The 17,408-nt window shown below is 43.1% G+C and overlaps 1 protein-coding gene across 1 annotated transcript in view; it reads left to right on the top strand.

Moving 5' to 3' along the window:
* BOD1 (biorientation of chromosomes in cell division 1) overlaps positions 1-17,010 on the top strand; it is a 42,776-nt gene extending 25,766 nt beyond the window's left edge. Inside the window, exon 5 of the mRNA XM_083728297.1 lies at positions 16,563-17,010. Coding sequence (XP_083584423.1) covers positions 16,563-16,746 — 184 coding nt within the window. The 3' untranslated portion in view covers positions 16,747-17,010. The remainder of the gene's footprint in view (positions 1-16,562) is intronic.
* Positions 17,011-17,408: the final 398 nt, after the last annotated feature.

Raw genomic sequence — 17,408 nt, 5'->3', positions numbered from 1 at the left:
ATTGCAGACATGGATACTCCAAGGTAGGATGCTTACTACAACTTTGTGTGCGCTGGATTTATCTTCCACAGATGTTGATAAATGATGCTTCCTGGGCATAACACAATATCCCCCCTCTTGCAATCTGTGTCAATCAATCAATCAATCAATCAATCAAACCTTTATTGCATTAGCATACAGCCATAGCAGGATAAGACAAAAATGCTAGAGACAAGCAACCAAACAAGATTCAAAGCGATATTACTGGCGTTATGACATTTAGATTACCCTAAGAGAATAATGTAAAGATTTAGTTGCCAGCGCCGGGAATCTAAAATGCGGATGTATATAAAGCATATAATGGCCCCAAAATAGGCTCGGCACATTAAGTTAAAAAGGTAATAAAAAGAATTAAAACAGGTCCAGGTCTAGGACACACTACCCAGTCAGAGTAGCCCTGAGTTTCAAAGCCTGCACTATAAAGATTGCCACCCCACGTGAAATTTGGGGATTTGCGTCCACAAGAAGCGATTTCAAACAGTCTTCCTTAGATGTGATGGTGGACGGGATCAAGAGGAGGAGCTTAGTTCTTATTAGCTCATAAATAGGGCAGTAGAAAAAGAAATGTATGAAGTCCTCTACTTCATTCATTGTGCATGGACATAGACGCTGAGTAATAGGGGTCTTAGAATAAATCCCCTGCAAGAAGGCCGTGGGTATAGAATGGAAACGGGCCATGGAAAATGCTCTTCTCAAATTGGGCTCCGTCAGGTCTATCAAGTAGTTGGCAAGTGATCTTACCACTTTCACTTTAGGGAGCCACATGGAGAGGCGAGCTGTGGTGGACTGTGCCCGGTCCATGGCCTCGTCTCTTGTAAGAATCCAGGCCCGGATTTTATGTTGGTCCCAAGATGACAGCGTGTCAAGATCTGGGAGGGAGTAGCGTGCAGTAATAGTCTCCATGGCCTTGGACCATTTGTTGCTATGAGAACAAGTTAAAAAGGCTTGCCTGGCTAGTAGGGAATCTGGGGCTTTGATTAATTTACAATAAAAACTGATAATTCTAATGTGGGCTCTCACAACAATGGAGGGGTGGCCCAGTTCTGTTCTTAACTGTGCAGCAACCGAGCCCTTGGGGAGACCCAGTAACTTCTGTGCAAAAGTGTTTTGTAGAATCTCAAGCCGTTGTAGTGTTTTTAAATTCCACCCCCAGATTTCAACCCCATACAGTAACATCGGGAGGACTTTGCTGATAAATGCTTTTCTGATTGGTGGAACCAACTGGCTGCCTTTTGCATAGAAGAATTTCTCCAAGGCTTTGATGGTTCTACGGGCAGCCAGGATGGTCATATTTAGGTGAGCTGACCAGCTAAGCCCATGCTGAAAAGTGATACCCAAATACTTGAATGCTGAACAATATTCAATAGAGTGGCCCTCAAAATTCCAAAATTGCTTCCGAATTTTCGTGCCAAAAGTAAGAATTTTGGTTTTGGCAAAATTGATTTTGAGGGAGTTGGTATCACAATATGTCATGAGCCCTCTGAGCATGTTGTTTAAGCCCTGCTTGGTTAAAGTCAGTATCACCATGTCGTCCGCATAGAGTAATATGGGGATCTTGCGCTGTTGTAAAGAGGGGGCAGATTGGTTTAGGGCCTTCATGGTTGTAACGATGTCATTGATGTAGAAATTAAATAGAAAAGGGGCCAAGAGGCAGCCCTGTTTGACCCCTTTATTCAGAGGGAAAGAATCAGAAAGAGCTCCCAGAGGGCCAAATTTTACTCTGGCCGATATGTCATTATGAATTTCCATAAGAAGGTGGAGGAGTCTCTTATCTATGTTGGTGTAACTAAGCTTCTGCCATAGCCTATCTCTAGGGATGGAGTCAAAAGCGGAGGTCAGGTCCACAAAGGCCGCGTGTAGTTTGCAGTTGAACCTGTTTAGGTATTTATCAATCAGGGTAAATAGTACAAGACATTGGCCAGATGTACTATGACCTTTACGGAAGCCAGCCTGTTCCGGGTGGAATAGCTTTGTTTCTTCTGCCCACTCGATTAATTTCTCTAGCAAAAATCTAGAGTAAACCTTGTATGATATGTCCAGCAGGCTGATAGGTCGATAGTTACGCGGATCTTGTGGGTCCCCCTTTTTATGTATTGGGATGACTATGCTCTGTTTCCAGTTAGGTGGAATCTTAAGAGTAGCATTAATAGTGGTAAAGAGAGATGCTAAGATAGGGGCCCAGCAATCTGTGTCAAAACACATGTCGTTCTGCATCAAAGACTGGGAAATTAGTTTAAAAGCATATTTTGATGAAAGAAGGGCAAGCATTTTGGACTCGTTGACATTAATGACTGGAGAATGAGGCCAGCAGACTTCCCCAAAAGAATTTAACTCCAGCTGGTACCCATTCCCTAGACTGTGTTGTTCTTGGATGGCTCTGTTAGCAGTGTAAGCAAGTTCAGGGCAATTCAGGTGTTGCATGATTCTTATATGGAAAAGCACTGTTGATTAGATAGTGGAGACCATTCTTAAACACTGGGGATGAAAGTAAAGAAAACATTTGCATACCCTTTAAGGCTTTTTAGGTTGTTTTATTATAAAGGGGGGAAATTAAAATTTTCTAAATAGACTCCTTCTAATAAGGAACAGTAGATTGCATTTAATAAGGGCATGTCCACATTTGAGCATTATTTAGCTGTTAATCCACTTCCCCCTCCTCCACTTGAATTAGACAGGAGAGTTTCCCACTCACTTATATTCGAATGTGATTATGAGGAGCAGTTTTGATATTTCTTGTTTGTGCCAACAGGCGTTTCCTTTTGTATTTATTCCCCCTCCCCGCCTAATTTGTTGATTCTGTTATGCTGATTTAGTACCAGTGAGACATGTACACAGACAGCTGTGTGCACCATGTCATTTTTAAAAATTCGCTGCCTCTGAAGGAATAGCCATGTCTGCAAACTGCATCTAAGTGTGCCAGATAAATAGACTTTCTTCTTCTAATCAAATTGTAAAGCTGCCTTGCACACACCCCTGGAGGTATTCTCCCTGCAAACTCCCTGAACGTGGGCTCCTTTGGGAGAAAGGGCAGCATATGCATCAAAATAAAATAATTAATAAATAAAATTGGGCTTCTGTTGAGGCTTCTGTGCCTCCAAATTTCATCCACTTCTGTGACAAGAAAAGCTATAGCCATATTTATATTCCCCATTATAGTGGGTGGGGGAGGGGGGAAACAAATTTTCCTTTTTTATAGATATAGTTTGTCCTAAATAAGGAGTTGAAATGGAAAGTGACAGAATGACTCTAATCGGCATTTCCAAAGCTACAGATACAGCTACAAGTTGAATCTTGATGCCAGTGCACATTCCTAGATAATAATATTTTGAGAGCATAAATAGGTGTGTTGAGAAGTGGTGGACTTGTGGCTCCTCTTCTGTGGAGGAATTTAAGCAGAGGTGCAGCTGAATGGTCCACCTGTCCGGGATACTGTAGTCGGTTGTATCCTGCACTGAGCAGGGGATTGAACTGGATCTCCAGGCTCCCTTCCAGTTCTATGATTCTAACATCTCTAGAAGAAACCTATATTGAGGCTTTGATAATATGTTCATCAGTTAAAAGTCAGGTTAATCAGATAAGTATTCCACTGATGCTTTCCTTTTGTTATAAGTGCTATATGCATGGAGAACAGAAACAGATTTTTCTCTAAACACAACACTCTGAGACTACTGTGTTTGCTGAATGTTCTTAAATGTCATAGCCTTGCAATCCAGTTTTGCTAAGCGATCTGAAAGACAAGTTGGGTCCCCATCACTCCCATGGCTTATATATTTGTTATGACCTATAAATACTTAACAGATGAAATTAAATGTTTCTGTGGAATGTGCACAATTTAGGAGCAAACGGGGGCCCCTCTACGAAGCATTAATTCTGTGTGATTTGAGTTGATTAAGTGTTGCAAGAAATGTAGAAAGGAGACTTGGCTATGATCATGTGCATAGTGAGCAGATCGGTTTTGGAGAGTGACTTTTCTGTCCATTACTGCACTGCAAAATAATGTCACATATAGTACTGTGCTCTGGTCCATGGGGTCACAAAGAGTCCGACACAACTAAACAACTAAACAACAACAACAATCTGTATTATAAGATACATAACATAATTTATTTTAAGGTTTATCCATTGTATGGCAAGGTGACAAATACTACAGTGGTGCCTCGCTAGACGAAAAGAATCCGTTCCGCGATTCTCTTCGTCTAGCGGTTTTTTCGTCTTGCGAAGCAAGCCCATTGACAGCTTAGCGGATTAGCGCTACAGCTGTCAAGTGGCTTCCAGCGATCAGCTGTTAAGTGGCTTATCAGCGGAACAGCTGATAAGCGGCTTAGCGGCTTAAGAAAAGGGCAGAAAAAGCGGGAAAAACCCACGGGGGGATGCAAGATTTTTTTCGTCTTGCGAAGCAACCCCATAGGGAAATTTGTTTTGCGAAGCGCCTCCAAAACGGAAAACCCTTTCGTCTAGCGGGTTTTTCGTCTTGTGAGGCGTTCGTCTTGCGGGGCACCACTGTAGTAAACTTGTGATGCTTACTGTTTTGATAGTGTTAGCTGAAGATATTGCAGCTTGTCCTTGCTGTGAATGTGACATGGTAGCAATCATGAATATGTGCACATACACTGTCGCACGCCCACAAACAAGGTCCTGCAGTTTCAGTTCAGCACAGCTTTATATCAATAATTGGAAGCAGTAGCATATTGATGGAGTGTGGGATTGGGGCCATATTAATGGGATTTTGCATGCCTTTCTGCTATGTCATTCTTGCCGACTTCACAGACTGCTAAAGGGTCAAGATGTGCTCTGTGTGGTTTGAGGAAATTGAATGCACTAATGTATTCCATACGAAAAACTTGTGTGACCAGGCTCAAAGTACATTAAGAGTGAGTAGTCTCAGTCTGAAACACTGGCTGGCAATCCATTTCAGAACCTCATACGCATTTTAGAACATGTGCTTAAATTTTGGGTAAGAGAATGATTACAGCATTGAGTGTCATTGGACATTAGTAAAGCAAGAAGGATACTTCAAGCTGATGTCCTGCAACTACTGTTGATGGCTTCTTACTGAGTGGATCAGAGGGATTATTGACTGAGTCTGTTAATTGCCTCTTGAACAGCTTTTCGTAATTGCCCTTTTTTGTGAGTTTCTTTTCTAGAAGAGGCTTTAACTTCTCATCATTTTCTCCTTTTCCTTTTTACAGTGAAATAGCAGTATTTTAGTATATAGAAGTGAAAACAAAATATAATGGGCGGAAATGTAGTTTTCAAGCATTCCTGCCCAGGAACTGACCTTAAGAGGCAATTAAGAAATGCTATCTGAAAGTCAATTAACAGGCAAGTTATCAGCAATCACACTGTGCACAACAGGAAGTACTAAAAGTGTAGAACTGTCAATTAAGAAGCTTTTAATTAAAGACACGGGGACGCAGGTGGCGCTGTGGGTTAAAGCCTCAGCGCCTAGGACTTGCCGATCGAAAGGTCGGCGGTTCGAATCCCTGCGGCGGGGTGCGCTCCCGCTGCTCGGTCCCAGCGCCTGCCAACCTAGCAGTTCGAAAGCACCTCCGGGTGCAAGTAGATAAATAGGGACCGCTTACCAGCGGGAAGGTAAACGGCGTTTCCGTGTGCGGCTCTGGCTCGCCAGATGCAGCTTTGTCACGCTGGCCACGTGACCCGGAAGTGTCTCCGGACAGCGCTGGCCCCAGGCCTCTTAAGTGAGATGGGCGCACAACCCCAGAGTCTGTCAAGACTGGCCCGTACGGGCAGGGGTACCTTTACCTTTACCTTTAATTAAAGACACAGGAGCCAGCTTTGCCTACCAACACTGGATAGACGGATGCTGTAATTGTGTTGGAAAATAACTTAAATAACTACAAATCAGATATGGGGAAAATATGGAAGAGCAATGCAGGCAGCCAGTGATTTGACAATGTCATTGTCTGGATTTTCCATGCAAAGTGAGCAAGCAAATCATGGCAGCTTGTGCAAAAGCAACCTTAGATGTTACAAAATATATGATGTTGCTAATATGTACTGCTTGTCCCTTTGACCCATCTTCCTCATAATCTCTAGTATAAAGCAATGTGTGACATTGCAGCAGTGTCTAGTTCTCTGCTCCCACTGCTGATGCCTAAGGATGTGAGACTTGGGCAGGACAATGGTAATATTATTGTGCCATGTGCTGTGTGATGCAAGACACCGTGAGGAAGGGGGCTGGGAGAGAAAGGCAAAGAGTGGCAACAGCATCTCTTGTAACATTTGCTTTTCTCACAGTAGAAGGAATGTCCCAGCATATGTGGAGAAGCTTTTCTGTATCCCATAGGTGAAGTGTGGGGTGTAATCCACTGAGAGCAGTCAAGTACAACATTCCTTGTTTTACTAGAGTGGACATGCAAGGGAATGTTTGGTCCAGCCAGTCGAAGCTTCCTGTTCCTCCTAGCCTGGAGCATCCTTCCTTGCTTGTGACTAGTGGGTGGGTATGACCTCTCCAGACCTGGTAAAAGGACAAGGCATGCTGCCGCTCTCTCTCTTTTCCATCTTCCTTTCATCCTATGTACTTCCCGGACTGCTAACTGCAGTCATTAGGTCAACCCACATATGGGGTAAACCTGTTTGTATATGCTTGTAACTTTAAGCCTTAAGCCTGCCTTCAGGGATCACACTGTGCTCTGCCTGGTCATGAGTAAACTTTCTTTTTATTGATTATGTATAAGACTGTGGTGTCTTTATTCTTTTAGGAGGGATTCAAGGCAAGGGGTCTTACCAGGAAAATATTAGAACACATTTCAATCTGGACAAGCCAGATTGAATTGCATATTGTCTTAAGAAACTCACACGAGTTTGCAACTAGTTTTCTACTGTGTAACGGGGAATGCACTCTGCTAAGTAAAGGAACTTGCTAGCACAAGTTAGGAAGGATATTAATAAACAAGATATCCTCTCCTGCCACCCTGAACATTCCCACACGAAGGTGGGGAAAACCTCAGGCTCCAATGTGGCCCTCCAGGACTTTCCGTTCAGCTCTTGGGACTCTTACCCAGGCCACACCCCACACTGGTCCTTCTCCATGTCCTCCTTGAATGCTATTACCTAGCTGGAATGTGTCCTTACATGTTTGGATGGAGAGGGCTTTATGTGTTTACAGAGGACTGAAATATATCATGCTGTAGAAGGGTAAGAGTCACATTCATTGCCTGTTCCACCCACTTTTGCCTCTGGTCCCACACACCGCTAGCATGCAGACCCTCACACCCCAAGTTTCCCCACAAGGGACTGCATCTTTTGGGCTGGAAAACATTCCCCATCCCTGCCACAGATGTACCCCTTGGAAACTAAATATCTTTGTCATCATGACTGTTTGAAGAAGACAGTGTCACAGTTTCACTTTATTTAATAATTAAAGATCTCCTGATCTTCAGCCTCAGTTTAATAACAGATTGTTTATATCTCTTGGCTACATTCACTTTCTTCCTAGGTGAACTCCTAACGATGCATGGACAGGAGTCTTCACATTTCTGTGTCGTACCAGTTGGTATCCTATCCTCAAGTAATTTCAAAGCCTTTTACCAGATGTCAGATTTCCTTTCCAAAACCAAATATTACTAACGTGGCTGGAATTTACATGCTCACAATGATCATCATGATCAAGATACATTATAGTCTCTCATTACCTTGTAATAAGAGTGGCCAGGCATAGCCATAAAGTTTCATGAAGTTCTGAAGGTTCTGAAGACTTTGGATGTTTTATTAGGTGAAACGGTTATTCTCCATTAAAAATAGCATCGGGTTTCATTAGTAAGTCTAATTTTTCCACTGTTAAAAATGTTCCGTCTCATCAGGGAGTGGCAGATAAAGTCTGCAAAGTTTTATGGCCTACTTGTCCCAAAAAAAGAAGCCACCTCAGCCGGCTGAGGCTGCAGCTCTGACCATTCTTTCTTGGGAGCAAGTGCCCTTGAAGTCGTGACACCTCAGAATAAACATGCTGAGGACTTGGCTGCAAATAACTTTACTCTGTGACATCGAATATGACTATGCAATAAAACCCGCAGGTTGGTGGGATATTGAACCACGGTGATGTTATAGCACTTAGCACTTCTGGACTTCCACAGATGTCGGAGGGAAAGCTATTTTTATTTTTTAAATGCTGGAAATTGAGTTTGCCACAAAGAACAATTTAACACGATTCCCAAACTTTGGAAACAGAATGTGGTCTTGGAACTGATTGGGAGGTGGGAATTGTTTTTCTGGGTGGAGGGACTGGCAATTTTACATTCTTGGTGCAGGATCAATCCTTTGTAGTAGGATAGTTTCTGTTTGAAATACAGGAATATGCTTTTTTCCTACCCAGATATAGCCATTTAATAGGCTTTAATTCCAGGATTTGACAGTGGAAAGGTAAATGTTCTTTTCTTTCCTATTTTTCAGGCCTTGCCCATCTGAAGCATTTTACTGCTATCAGTGGTCGAAGTGGATAAAAGGAGAGGTATTAGAAAAACCTTTCTTCTGTTTTAATAACCAAGCACAGAGCTGGTATAAAATTATGGGAGAGTCAGGAAAATACAGGATCCACTTAATTCCAGGGTGCCCATGTAAAATTATTAGCTTTATAAGAACTGAATACAGAAATCAATTCCATACTCTGGATATGGGTAATATCTAAAAACTTAAGAGTTCTCTCCTCCCTCCCTACCTCTCCCACAACCATTTCTTCTCTACTGAGGTTTTGAAACTGATCCAGGGCAGACTCTCAATATGTTTTAGATGTATTCTGTTAGATCTTGAATTCAGTTTTGTTAGCTACATTCTCTTCTACTTTTACACCTAAGGTCCAATCACTTCTACAATTACTCAGGCATGTACCTAGAGGAGTTCAGCAAGATCTGGTTTTTGCTACTAAAAGCTCAACATTTCAAAAACCTGAGATGCTCTGGAACTGTTGATATAGGTGAAATCCAATGCAGTGCAAGCAGACATAGGCCTGTGCCCGGTTCTTTCCCTTCCTCTCCGCCCCCTCCCTGCAGCTCCCAAAACTTCTCCAGAGGATTGGGGGACACTTGGTAGCAGATTTGGGGGACGGAGGGTACAAGGGCTATAGAGGAAGAAGAGAAGCTGGAGGTCCTGTTGCACAAGTGGATTTCCATTGTGGAAGGAGGTGAACAGCACTGGATGTTGCCACTTTAGGACAACTGCACAGAAATTATGATAAACTTTACCAGCATTGCCCATCCAAAGTTAAGTACTTGTGGCCTTGTTGATTTCTATGGGGGAGAATTAAGTGGGAGTTTTAAAATGATTAACTCTGTCTGAATTGTGCCCTGTGTTCTTGATTAAATGCAGTTTTGACAGACATGCTTAAAACATTTTTGGCACAATCTCTGGCCACACACATGCACCACAGCATGTCTGCCATTACCAGCAAACAGGAAATCAGTATTGTTCTTACTTATGTATCCGTCTCCCCAAGGCGCCAGTTCTCGATATTCCTTCTCCATTTGGGGAATTTTGGCTGAGAAGTGAAATAAAAATCCAGTAAACAAATAAATCAAATATAACAAAATATCAAACTTCCCAATTCAGATGAAAATTGAAGGGGGATTACAAGAAAATATTTATCCAAGGGACAAGTGGGGGAAATAATTTACCAGCTCTTCCCTACCCACCCTCCTCAAATATTGTCTGAAAAAAAGAACATCTCTTCTGATTTATCTAATGTGATATAGCTGAAATCCTGATATATTAATTAGAGTTTAAAGAATCTTACCCCACCCATATGCTACAATTACTTGGTCCAAAGTGATCCATAGTGTTCCAGTGGTAATAATTATATTGTTCTGAATGCTGACCAGCCAGGCTGGCAACATCTTTTGCTAGGAAAATTGCAGGTTACTCCCTCAGGGTGGTTGTTAGATATTTGTCTTTCGCAGGGATGGGGAACCAGTGTCACTCCTGAAGTTCGTGGATTCCAGCTCCCATCAGGCTCAGTCAGCATGGCTGATTGCCAGGGATAATAAGTTGTAGTCCAACAACATCTGGAGGGCCAGAGGATCCCCATCCCTGGTTTAGGGAGCTAATTGGTAGAGGATAGTTTCTCGATCGTCTCTGAAAAGTAAGGGCCATTTTAGGGAAGGAAATTCACCACCCACACCCAGTTAGGGTGCTCTTAGCATTTGGTGTGGGGAGGGCTGCCATTTTGGAGAACAGAGTCATTCTGAGGCAGCGAAAGAAGTGGCGCAAGAGAGATAAGTTGTGAGCTGAAGGTATTGCTTTCTGGGGGTCTCATGTGGATCTTGTAACTGGTAGGAGTGATTGTGCTGTTTGCTTCCACCTATGCTCCTATTTTTGCAAAAAAAGAAAAGGAAAAGAAAAACATTACAAAAATCTCCTAAATCTATTATCTCTCTTCCAAAAGGTAGGCAATCCCAAGCAGTGCTACCACTGGAACTTCTGATTGCTTGGGAATGAGGAGACAACCACCCGTAGCCAGAGGCGTAGCGTGGGTTGTCAGCACCCGGGGCAAGGCAAGTAATTTGCGCCCCCTAACCTGTGGATTTTAGCACTTGAGTCTCGAGCGCCCCCCCCCCAGATGTTGCACCCGGTGCAGCCGGCTCCCCCTACACCCCCACGCTACGCCACTGCCCGTAGCACTGTTATTTTTTGCAACTGAACACTTTAATACATTACTAATGTCATAATAGTACTTTCCTAAGGGTGATATTGAGGGACGCGGGTGGCGCTGTGGGTAAAAGCCTCAGCGCCTAGGGCTTGCCAATCAAAAGGTCGGCGGTTCGAATCCCCGTGGCGGGGTGCGCTCCCGTTGCTCGGTCCCAGCGCCTGCCAACCTAGCAGTTCGAAAGCACCCTCGGGTGCAAGTAGATAAATAGGGACCGCTTACCAGCGGGAAGGTAAACGGCGTTTCCGTGTGCGGCTCTGGCTCGCCAGAGCAGCGATGTCACGCTGGCCACGTGACCCGGAAGTGTCTCCGGACAGCGCTGGCCCCTGGCCTCTTGAGTGAGATGGGCGCACAACCCCAGAGTCTGTCAAGACTGGCCCGTACGGGCAGGGGTACCTTTACCTTTACCTTTACCTAAGGGTGATATTGCTTTTCCGTGTATTTACAGTGATATTTCAGAATGGACAGTGCTTGAGGGTGGGTGGGTGTGCAAAGTAATGGGAACTTTATAGATAACTAATAAAGTATTCTCCCCCCCCCCCCCCCGAGAAGTCTGGATGGCCCTATCCATTTGAGGATGAGTGCTAATCATCTCTTAGTGATTGCTTAGGAACAGGAAATATGAAGAGTGCTTTAAAAATAAAGCTTGCAACATTCATATGCCGCTGGTTACAAGACGGTAGAAGAACACACAACAAAGTTCTCTGGAAATTTTCAGGGTGGATATTATGTTGTTAAGTGGCAGCAAAACTGTAACATGGGTGACATCATGTTTGCCCTGCGCTGGTTTCCAAAACCATGAGGTAACTATAAAGTCTGGAGCATTTGTAGGCCAAGTTGGCTCGGTGTGCCCCTGATCCTCATTCACCAGCTGTCATGCCCTTGATCTTGTGGAGCTGATATGGTTAACAGCTTAGCTTGGCCCACTGTGGGGCTGATATGGTTAACAGCTTAGCTTGGCATACCAGGTCTGTCAGTGCAGGAGGACATTAACACCATGTGGTGACCACCGCTTGATCCACCTCTATATTGGGTTTCATCACGAGGATCTCAACTATGTGACCCAGAATATTTGGCCTAATGTCAGGACTCAGGAGAGGCCTGGGTCTATTGAGCTGTTTCACCAGGACTCCCTGCCCTCCCATCACCGCTGGAATCTGATCCAGTTAAAGGAACGTGTGAGAATTTTCAGCTGTCCCAATCGCACAAGAAACACTAAGAGCAGGGCCTGTGCTGCGCTTATATGTATATAGGAGCAAAGGATATACCATCAACCTCATTTCCTTCACCTACATATGCAACAGGTCCTTGCGTATTTTTACTAGGACTGTGAGCCAAATGTCAATAATCAGGTTCTCTACTGTGGTTCTAAATCTGACGGAAGTATGACAAATTTGTGCTGGGACTGTTGTTGGCTCCTGTCATAGTCTGTGGCCACGATTCTCACACTGAAGAAGGGGAGGCATCACCGCCCCCCCCCCCCGCTCCTGGACCATTCAGGTTCGATTATATGACCATGTCTGACTCCTGTGGGTCACGAGAACACCCCTCCAGTGCAGTCCCCACTGCCTCCACCCCATAGGAACCTGTGGTTTGGAAGAGCTCAATGGCCCTTTAATTGAGCACGGTGGGGCTAATAGGACGTAGATTGTCAGGCAGCCCTCAGAAGGCCCCTGTAACATGCTACTGAGACAGCTAATCTCTAGAGTGTGAGGTCAAGCTGACATTGGCTCAAGGAGCTGTCCAGTGGCGTCAAACTATCCTCCCTGAGTCCCCAATCTGCAAAAAGACATGACAGCTTCCTGGCTGGTGAGGATATCTCCATCTACTAGGATGTTAGGGGTGTGGGGAGTAAAAAATATGTTCTGATTCTGGAAGCTGGGGGGCACCTGATGCTAGGAAATCCCGAGCACCCAATGCCGCCAGCTCTGAACTTGGGCAACCTCCTTATTGAGCTCAAGAGCATCTGCTGCTGCAGCTATCAAGAGTTTGTTTGACTTCACTTCTCCCAACATGATATGTCACTGATAGCTGCCAACAATTTTCTTTTACACTTTATCGAGGACGTTCTCTCTGAGTAAGAAAATGTGTATGGGCACAGAATGAGCATTAGAAATATGAATGAAGAGAAACGACTGGGTGAACGGTTCTGTGTCCTTTGGGCGCAAGTTTCTCTTTTGCAAATCTCTACTACCATCATCCCTTGTGTGTGCTTTCAACACTTTTATTGTCCACTTCATGCGCTGGAAGAGGTATGTCTTGCACTTGTGTCCAAATGAATTCATTCATTTATAAAAGTGCCACTTCATCCTGTGGTGTAGTTTTCATTTATTTTCCTATCTACCCAATCTTCCTGACAAAGCTGCCAGACCAGTTAGGCAGCCAGCATATGAAAGGTGGATTGGCACAAATGTGTATTCAACCTTTGCAGAAATGGAGCTAGACTAGAATTTTCCTAGAGAGATGACCAAGGGGGAAAAGCAGTCTACTCAGCCACCCTAAAGTGGAAGGATTATGAGGTTTAGTGATAAAGTCAATAGCTGTTGAAATGTTTGCATTCCCTGCTTGCTTATTGAGAGACAGAGATAGCAGCTCCCCCATAGTTGGCTTATGTTGGGTGATACTAGAATGTTATTTCCTTACACTAGGGACGAACATGTAGGATAGAAACTGTATTTGTGCTTTGTTGCCTCCTGCAGAACCTATGTTCTTGTTCTACATCTTTGGTTTACTTTTTGGACATGCAGTGTTACTTTTTGGACATGCAGTGTTGGACATGCAGGTTATTTGTCGGCTAGAGCACCAAAGCAAGCTGGTGACCTTTGGGGTATGACTCCTCAGAGGCAAGAAGGGGGGACGGACGTCTCTTTGCACATCTTGAAGGACTTTTGGTTCGGGGCAAGCATTGATGCTGCTGTTTCCTGGAGAACCACAATGCCTATAGAAGCCTGCCTGACACTGGCTTTTGTGCACTTTGGACTGACAGATCCTTGTGCACAGGTGATAACTCACTTGAGTTGGTTTGTGCTATTATTATTTTTAAAAAGAACATGACTTATTTGGAGGGTTTAGATGCCAAGGTTTCTGTTTCCAGAAGAGCTGATAATTAGGAAGCCATTTTAATGTGAAAGGCATTCAATCTAGGCTCATTTCTTACTAACATACCTGCTTCTGAGCTGTGCTACTTGAGACTGTAAGTGGAGACTCTCATGGCTGAACAGAAGTCCCTGAACAAAGGAAACTAGCACATCGGGGAGGAAGCCAGACTAGAATCCTTCTCTCTGACATATTTTTTCCCCTGTGCAGGGATTCCTTTTGCATGAAGGAGCACCCTTTATCATGTCAATATGTACCAGCAGGTCTGATGTACTATCTTGGTGAGACCCAGGCCATAGTGATAGTTATCACTGCCATCTATTTTGTGCTTTAGACTTCTCAAAGTCCTTCACATCCATTACACTGTAATCCTTATACCAAGCTCATAAGGTCAGTCAGTGTTATTGTTCGCATACTGCAGACCTGCAACAAAGACTGCAGCACTGTGAATTCATAGCAGTGGCAAGTTTTCAACCAGGGACTTTGTGATTTATAGCACAGCCTCTTGTTTACTATGATGCTTGAAGTCTCATCATGATTATGATTTACCATTTAATCATATTTCGCCTGGCTGCCACAAATTAAATAGCGCAAATTTTAAAAGGCTCATGCATCAAGGTGATACTTTGAACATCCAGTAGCTTTTCTCAGAACTGATGCTCTTTGTATAAATAGAACATCAATATGAATAAACAGATGTCACTCTAAAGAGCCTCACAAGCTGGTGATATCATTATTTTTTTTTTAAGGATGGTGTCAGTGCTAATTAAAAGAACCAGGACAATCTCCAGGCTATAAAAAACATTCTCAGAAGAAGCCATGGGAGAAAGGACAGCTAATTTCAAGACACCCCTTGGAGACATATTCATTGAGAACCCAGCCCCTACAAATTCCTTTGCAGGAGGTGTGCAAGAAGAGTGGGATACAGTTTCCCTACTCATCATCCAAGGCAGTTCCTCAGCTTATTTTATGTGATCTCATAAGCCCTATGAAAAAGAGGTTTTACAGGAAGGAAGGGACAAACAGTTTCTAAGCCTAAGAAGCATCTTCCAGGCCATGATTATATCTAGCCTCTTATGTCATCAGAGTTGCTATATCTCCCATACTTAGCCTGGAAAGCTTCCAGAAGTGACATTGGATTGGAGCATTACATCAGCAGTGCCAAAAGGTGACTGTCCCACCATGTCCTGCTATAGACTGTACATTGGAAAGAGCAGAACGGAAACAGCCAGCTTGCCATGAAGATACCATTAGGTATCTGGCTTCAGCTGATTTCATGTAGACATTCATGTGGGAAATAAACTGTAGGTTCAGCTTAGTCCACCACTCATTAAGTGAGTTGCTGTACCTTGAGGAACACTACAATGAGTCCCATAGCATGTAAGACTTCTGCCTGGCCAGTACAAGAATATCTCCTCTCTAGGCTTTGACTATCTGAATCTTTCCTTAATCTAAACCTATTGCATGTTGCCTTATGGGTGATATTCAGCTAAGTTTTATTCAGAGTAGTCATATTGAAATTAATAAACATGACTAAGCGAGGGCCATTAATTTCAGTGGATTTACTCTGAGAAAAAATTAACTGACTACCACCCGATATGTTCTGTGTCTTCAGCTACCAGTAACCTTTGGTGGTAGACAAACTGCACACTCCCTGAGCAGTGTACCTATGGCATGCCTATGGTCATTGGAATAAAACCCTAAATTGGGTGGAATTCAACGTAATGCAACAATACTTTCCCCCCTCTCCCGCCGCATGCATCTCTTAAACCTGTTCCAGGGGTTCCCCCCAGCCTCCAGAGCAGATTTAATTAATGGTGCTGGGAGAGGAGAGGAGTAAATCTGTTGCACAAACAAGCCTTGCTTCATGCACCCAACAACTTGGTTGAATACCACCCACACTAATTACAGCCATCACTTATCTGTATGTGTTCTATTACTTACACATCTGCAACATTTAAATTGCCAAACCCTACAATACCAACAGCAGTTTGCAGACTCTTTTGTCGTGTGGATAACCATATTTATTTTCCCATGGATGCATACAAAGAAACACCCACACACCACTTCTGTTTATTTATTTATTAAATTTGTATACTGCCCTTCATCCAAAGATCACAGGGTGGTTCACAACATAAAAATACAAAATGAGAACACAAAATACATAAACAAAAACAAACCAATGATCCCCCTCCCACAAACACATTTAAAAAGCCATAGAACATCAATCAGCCAAATGCCTGTTTGAAGAGAAAGGTCTTTGCCTGGCACCTAAAGATATGTAATGAAGGTCCCAGGTGAGCCTTCCTGGGGAGAGCATTCTAGAGGAGGTAGAAATGTGACACATTTTAGTCACTTATTGACCAGCTTGCCCACAATCTGCTTCTTGCTTAAGTTCCTCTGAGCCTGTTGAGATAGTTGCTGACTCATCAGAGGAAGCTGTGGCAGAGGAGGATGATAAAGAATCTTCCAGCGATAGCTTTCATTAAATAACGACTGGCAACTTGTGTCCATTTAGGACTAGAGGGAGAGCAGTGGAGGATGAGCACCTAGTAAGATTTACAAGGCCTCTAGAGTTACCCACATTATCCTGGGATAGAGCGCTCTCACTTGAGGATGACCAGTGAATGGACTACGTAGGTTTTATATCATTGCACTAGCTGAGTTTATTATTCTTATTGTATTTTAATATGATGATGGTGTTAAGCTTCTTTTCTATTGTTTGATCTCCTGATTGCCCACTGGAGGGCACCCACATCTGTCTTTATTGCAGAGATAATTTCAGCTGCACAGAGTCAAGAGGAAGCAAGCAGCAAACTGGAATGGTGATGCCTTCTGTTGAACTTACCTCTGCTAGTGGGAATGAACAAATGTTTAGGTTTCAAAGGCAGCTTTTTGTCAGTTTAACTTTGGAAGGCGGCATGCAGAGGAAATCAGAAGAGCAAAGTCTATACTAAATCTAATTAAGACATGTCTAGGTTCACAGCTGTGCAACTATGAAGATAAAACACATGGAAAATTGGTTTCACCACCAGGTCTTCTAAGGAAGAAATACATGCTTAGCTTTTTACAACAGTGATAAGTAAACCATGGGGATCCCTAAAGATGTGTATTGAAATTATGCTACTTAGCAACTACTCACTTGGAGTCGGGGTGAGTAGTGAGCTAGGCAAGTTTGTTGATGACACTGAATTATTCAGGCTGACAGATTCTCTAAAAAATTTATAAAAGGAGTCAAGGCAATATATACAGAACAATAAGCAAAATTGATAAGTAAATAATGTATTGACTGAGAATTATAAAATAACTAAAGGTACTAGACAAGGCTGTCCGCCGTTGCCTTTATTCTTTATATTAGTTTTATAAGTTTTTGCGCAAAGAATAAGATATAATCAAAAAATTAAAGGAATATGGGTGGGACAGAGACAATATAAATTAAAAGCATTTGCAGACAACGTGGTGATATCTGTAGAAAAATCAACAGAATTTACAGCATGTTATGATTTAAGAGCAAATTATATAAAAATGTAATGTAGATGGTACCTAACACCTAGTAGATTGGCAAAAATGTATATATCAAAAATGAATAAGTGTTGGAAATGTAAAAATGAAAGAAGGT

The sequence above is a fragment of the Podarcis gaigeae genome, assembly GCF_964106915.1.
Source record: "Podarcis gaigeae genome assembly, chromosome: 2".
NCBI lineage: Eukaryota > Metazoa > Chordata > Lepidosauria > Squamata > Lacertidae > Podarcis > Podarcis gaigeae.
Note: the sequence above shows the minus strand (reverse complement) of the source record. Positions and strands in the feature narration are given on the sequence as shown.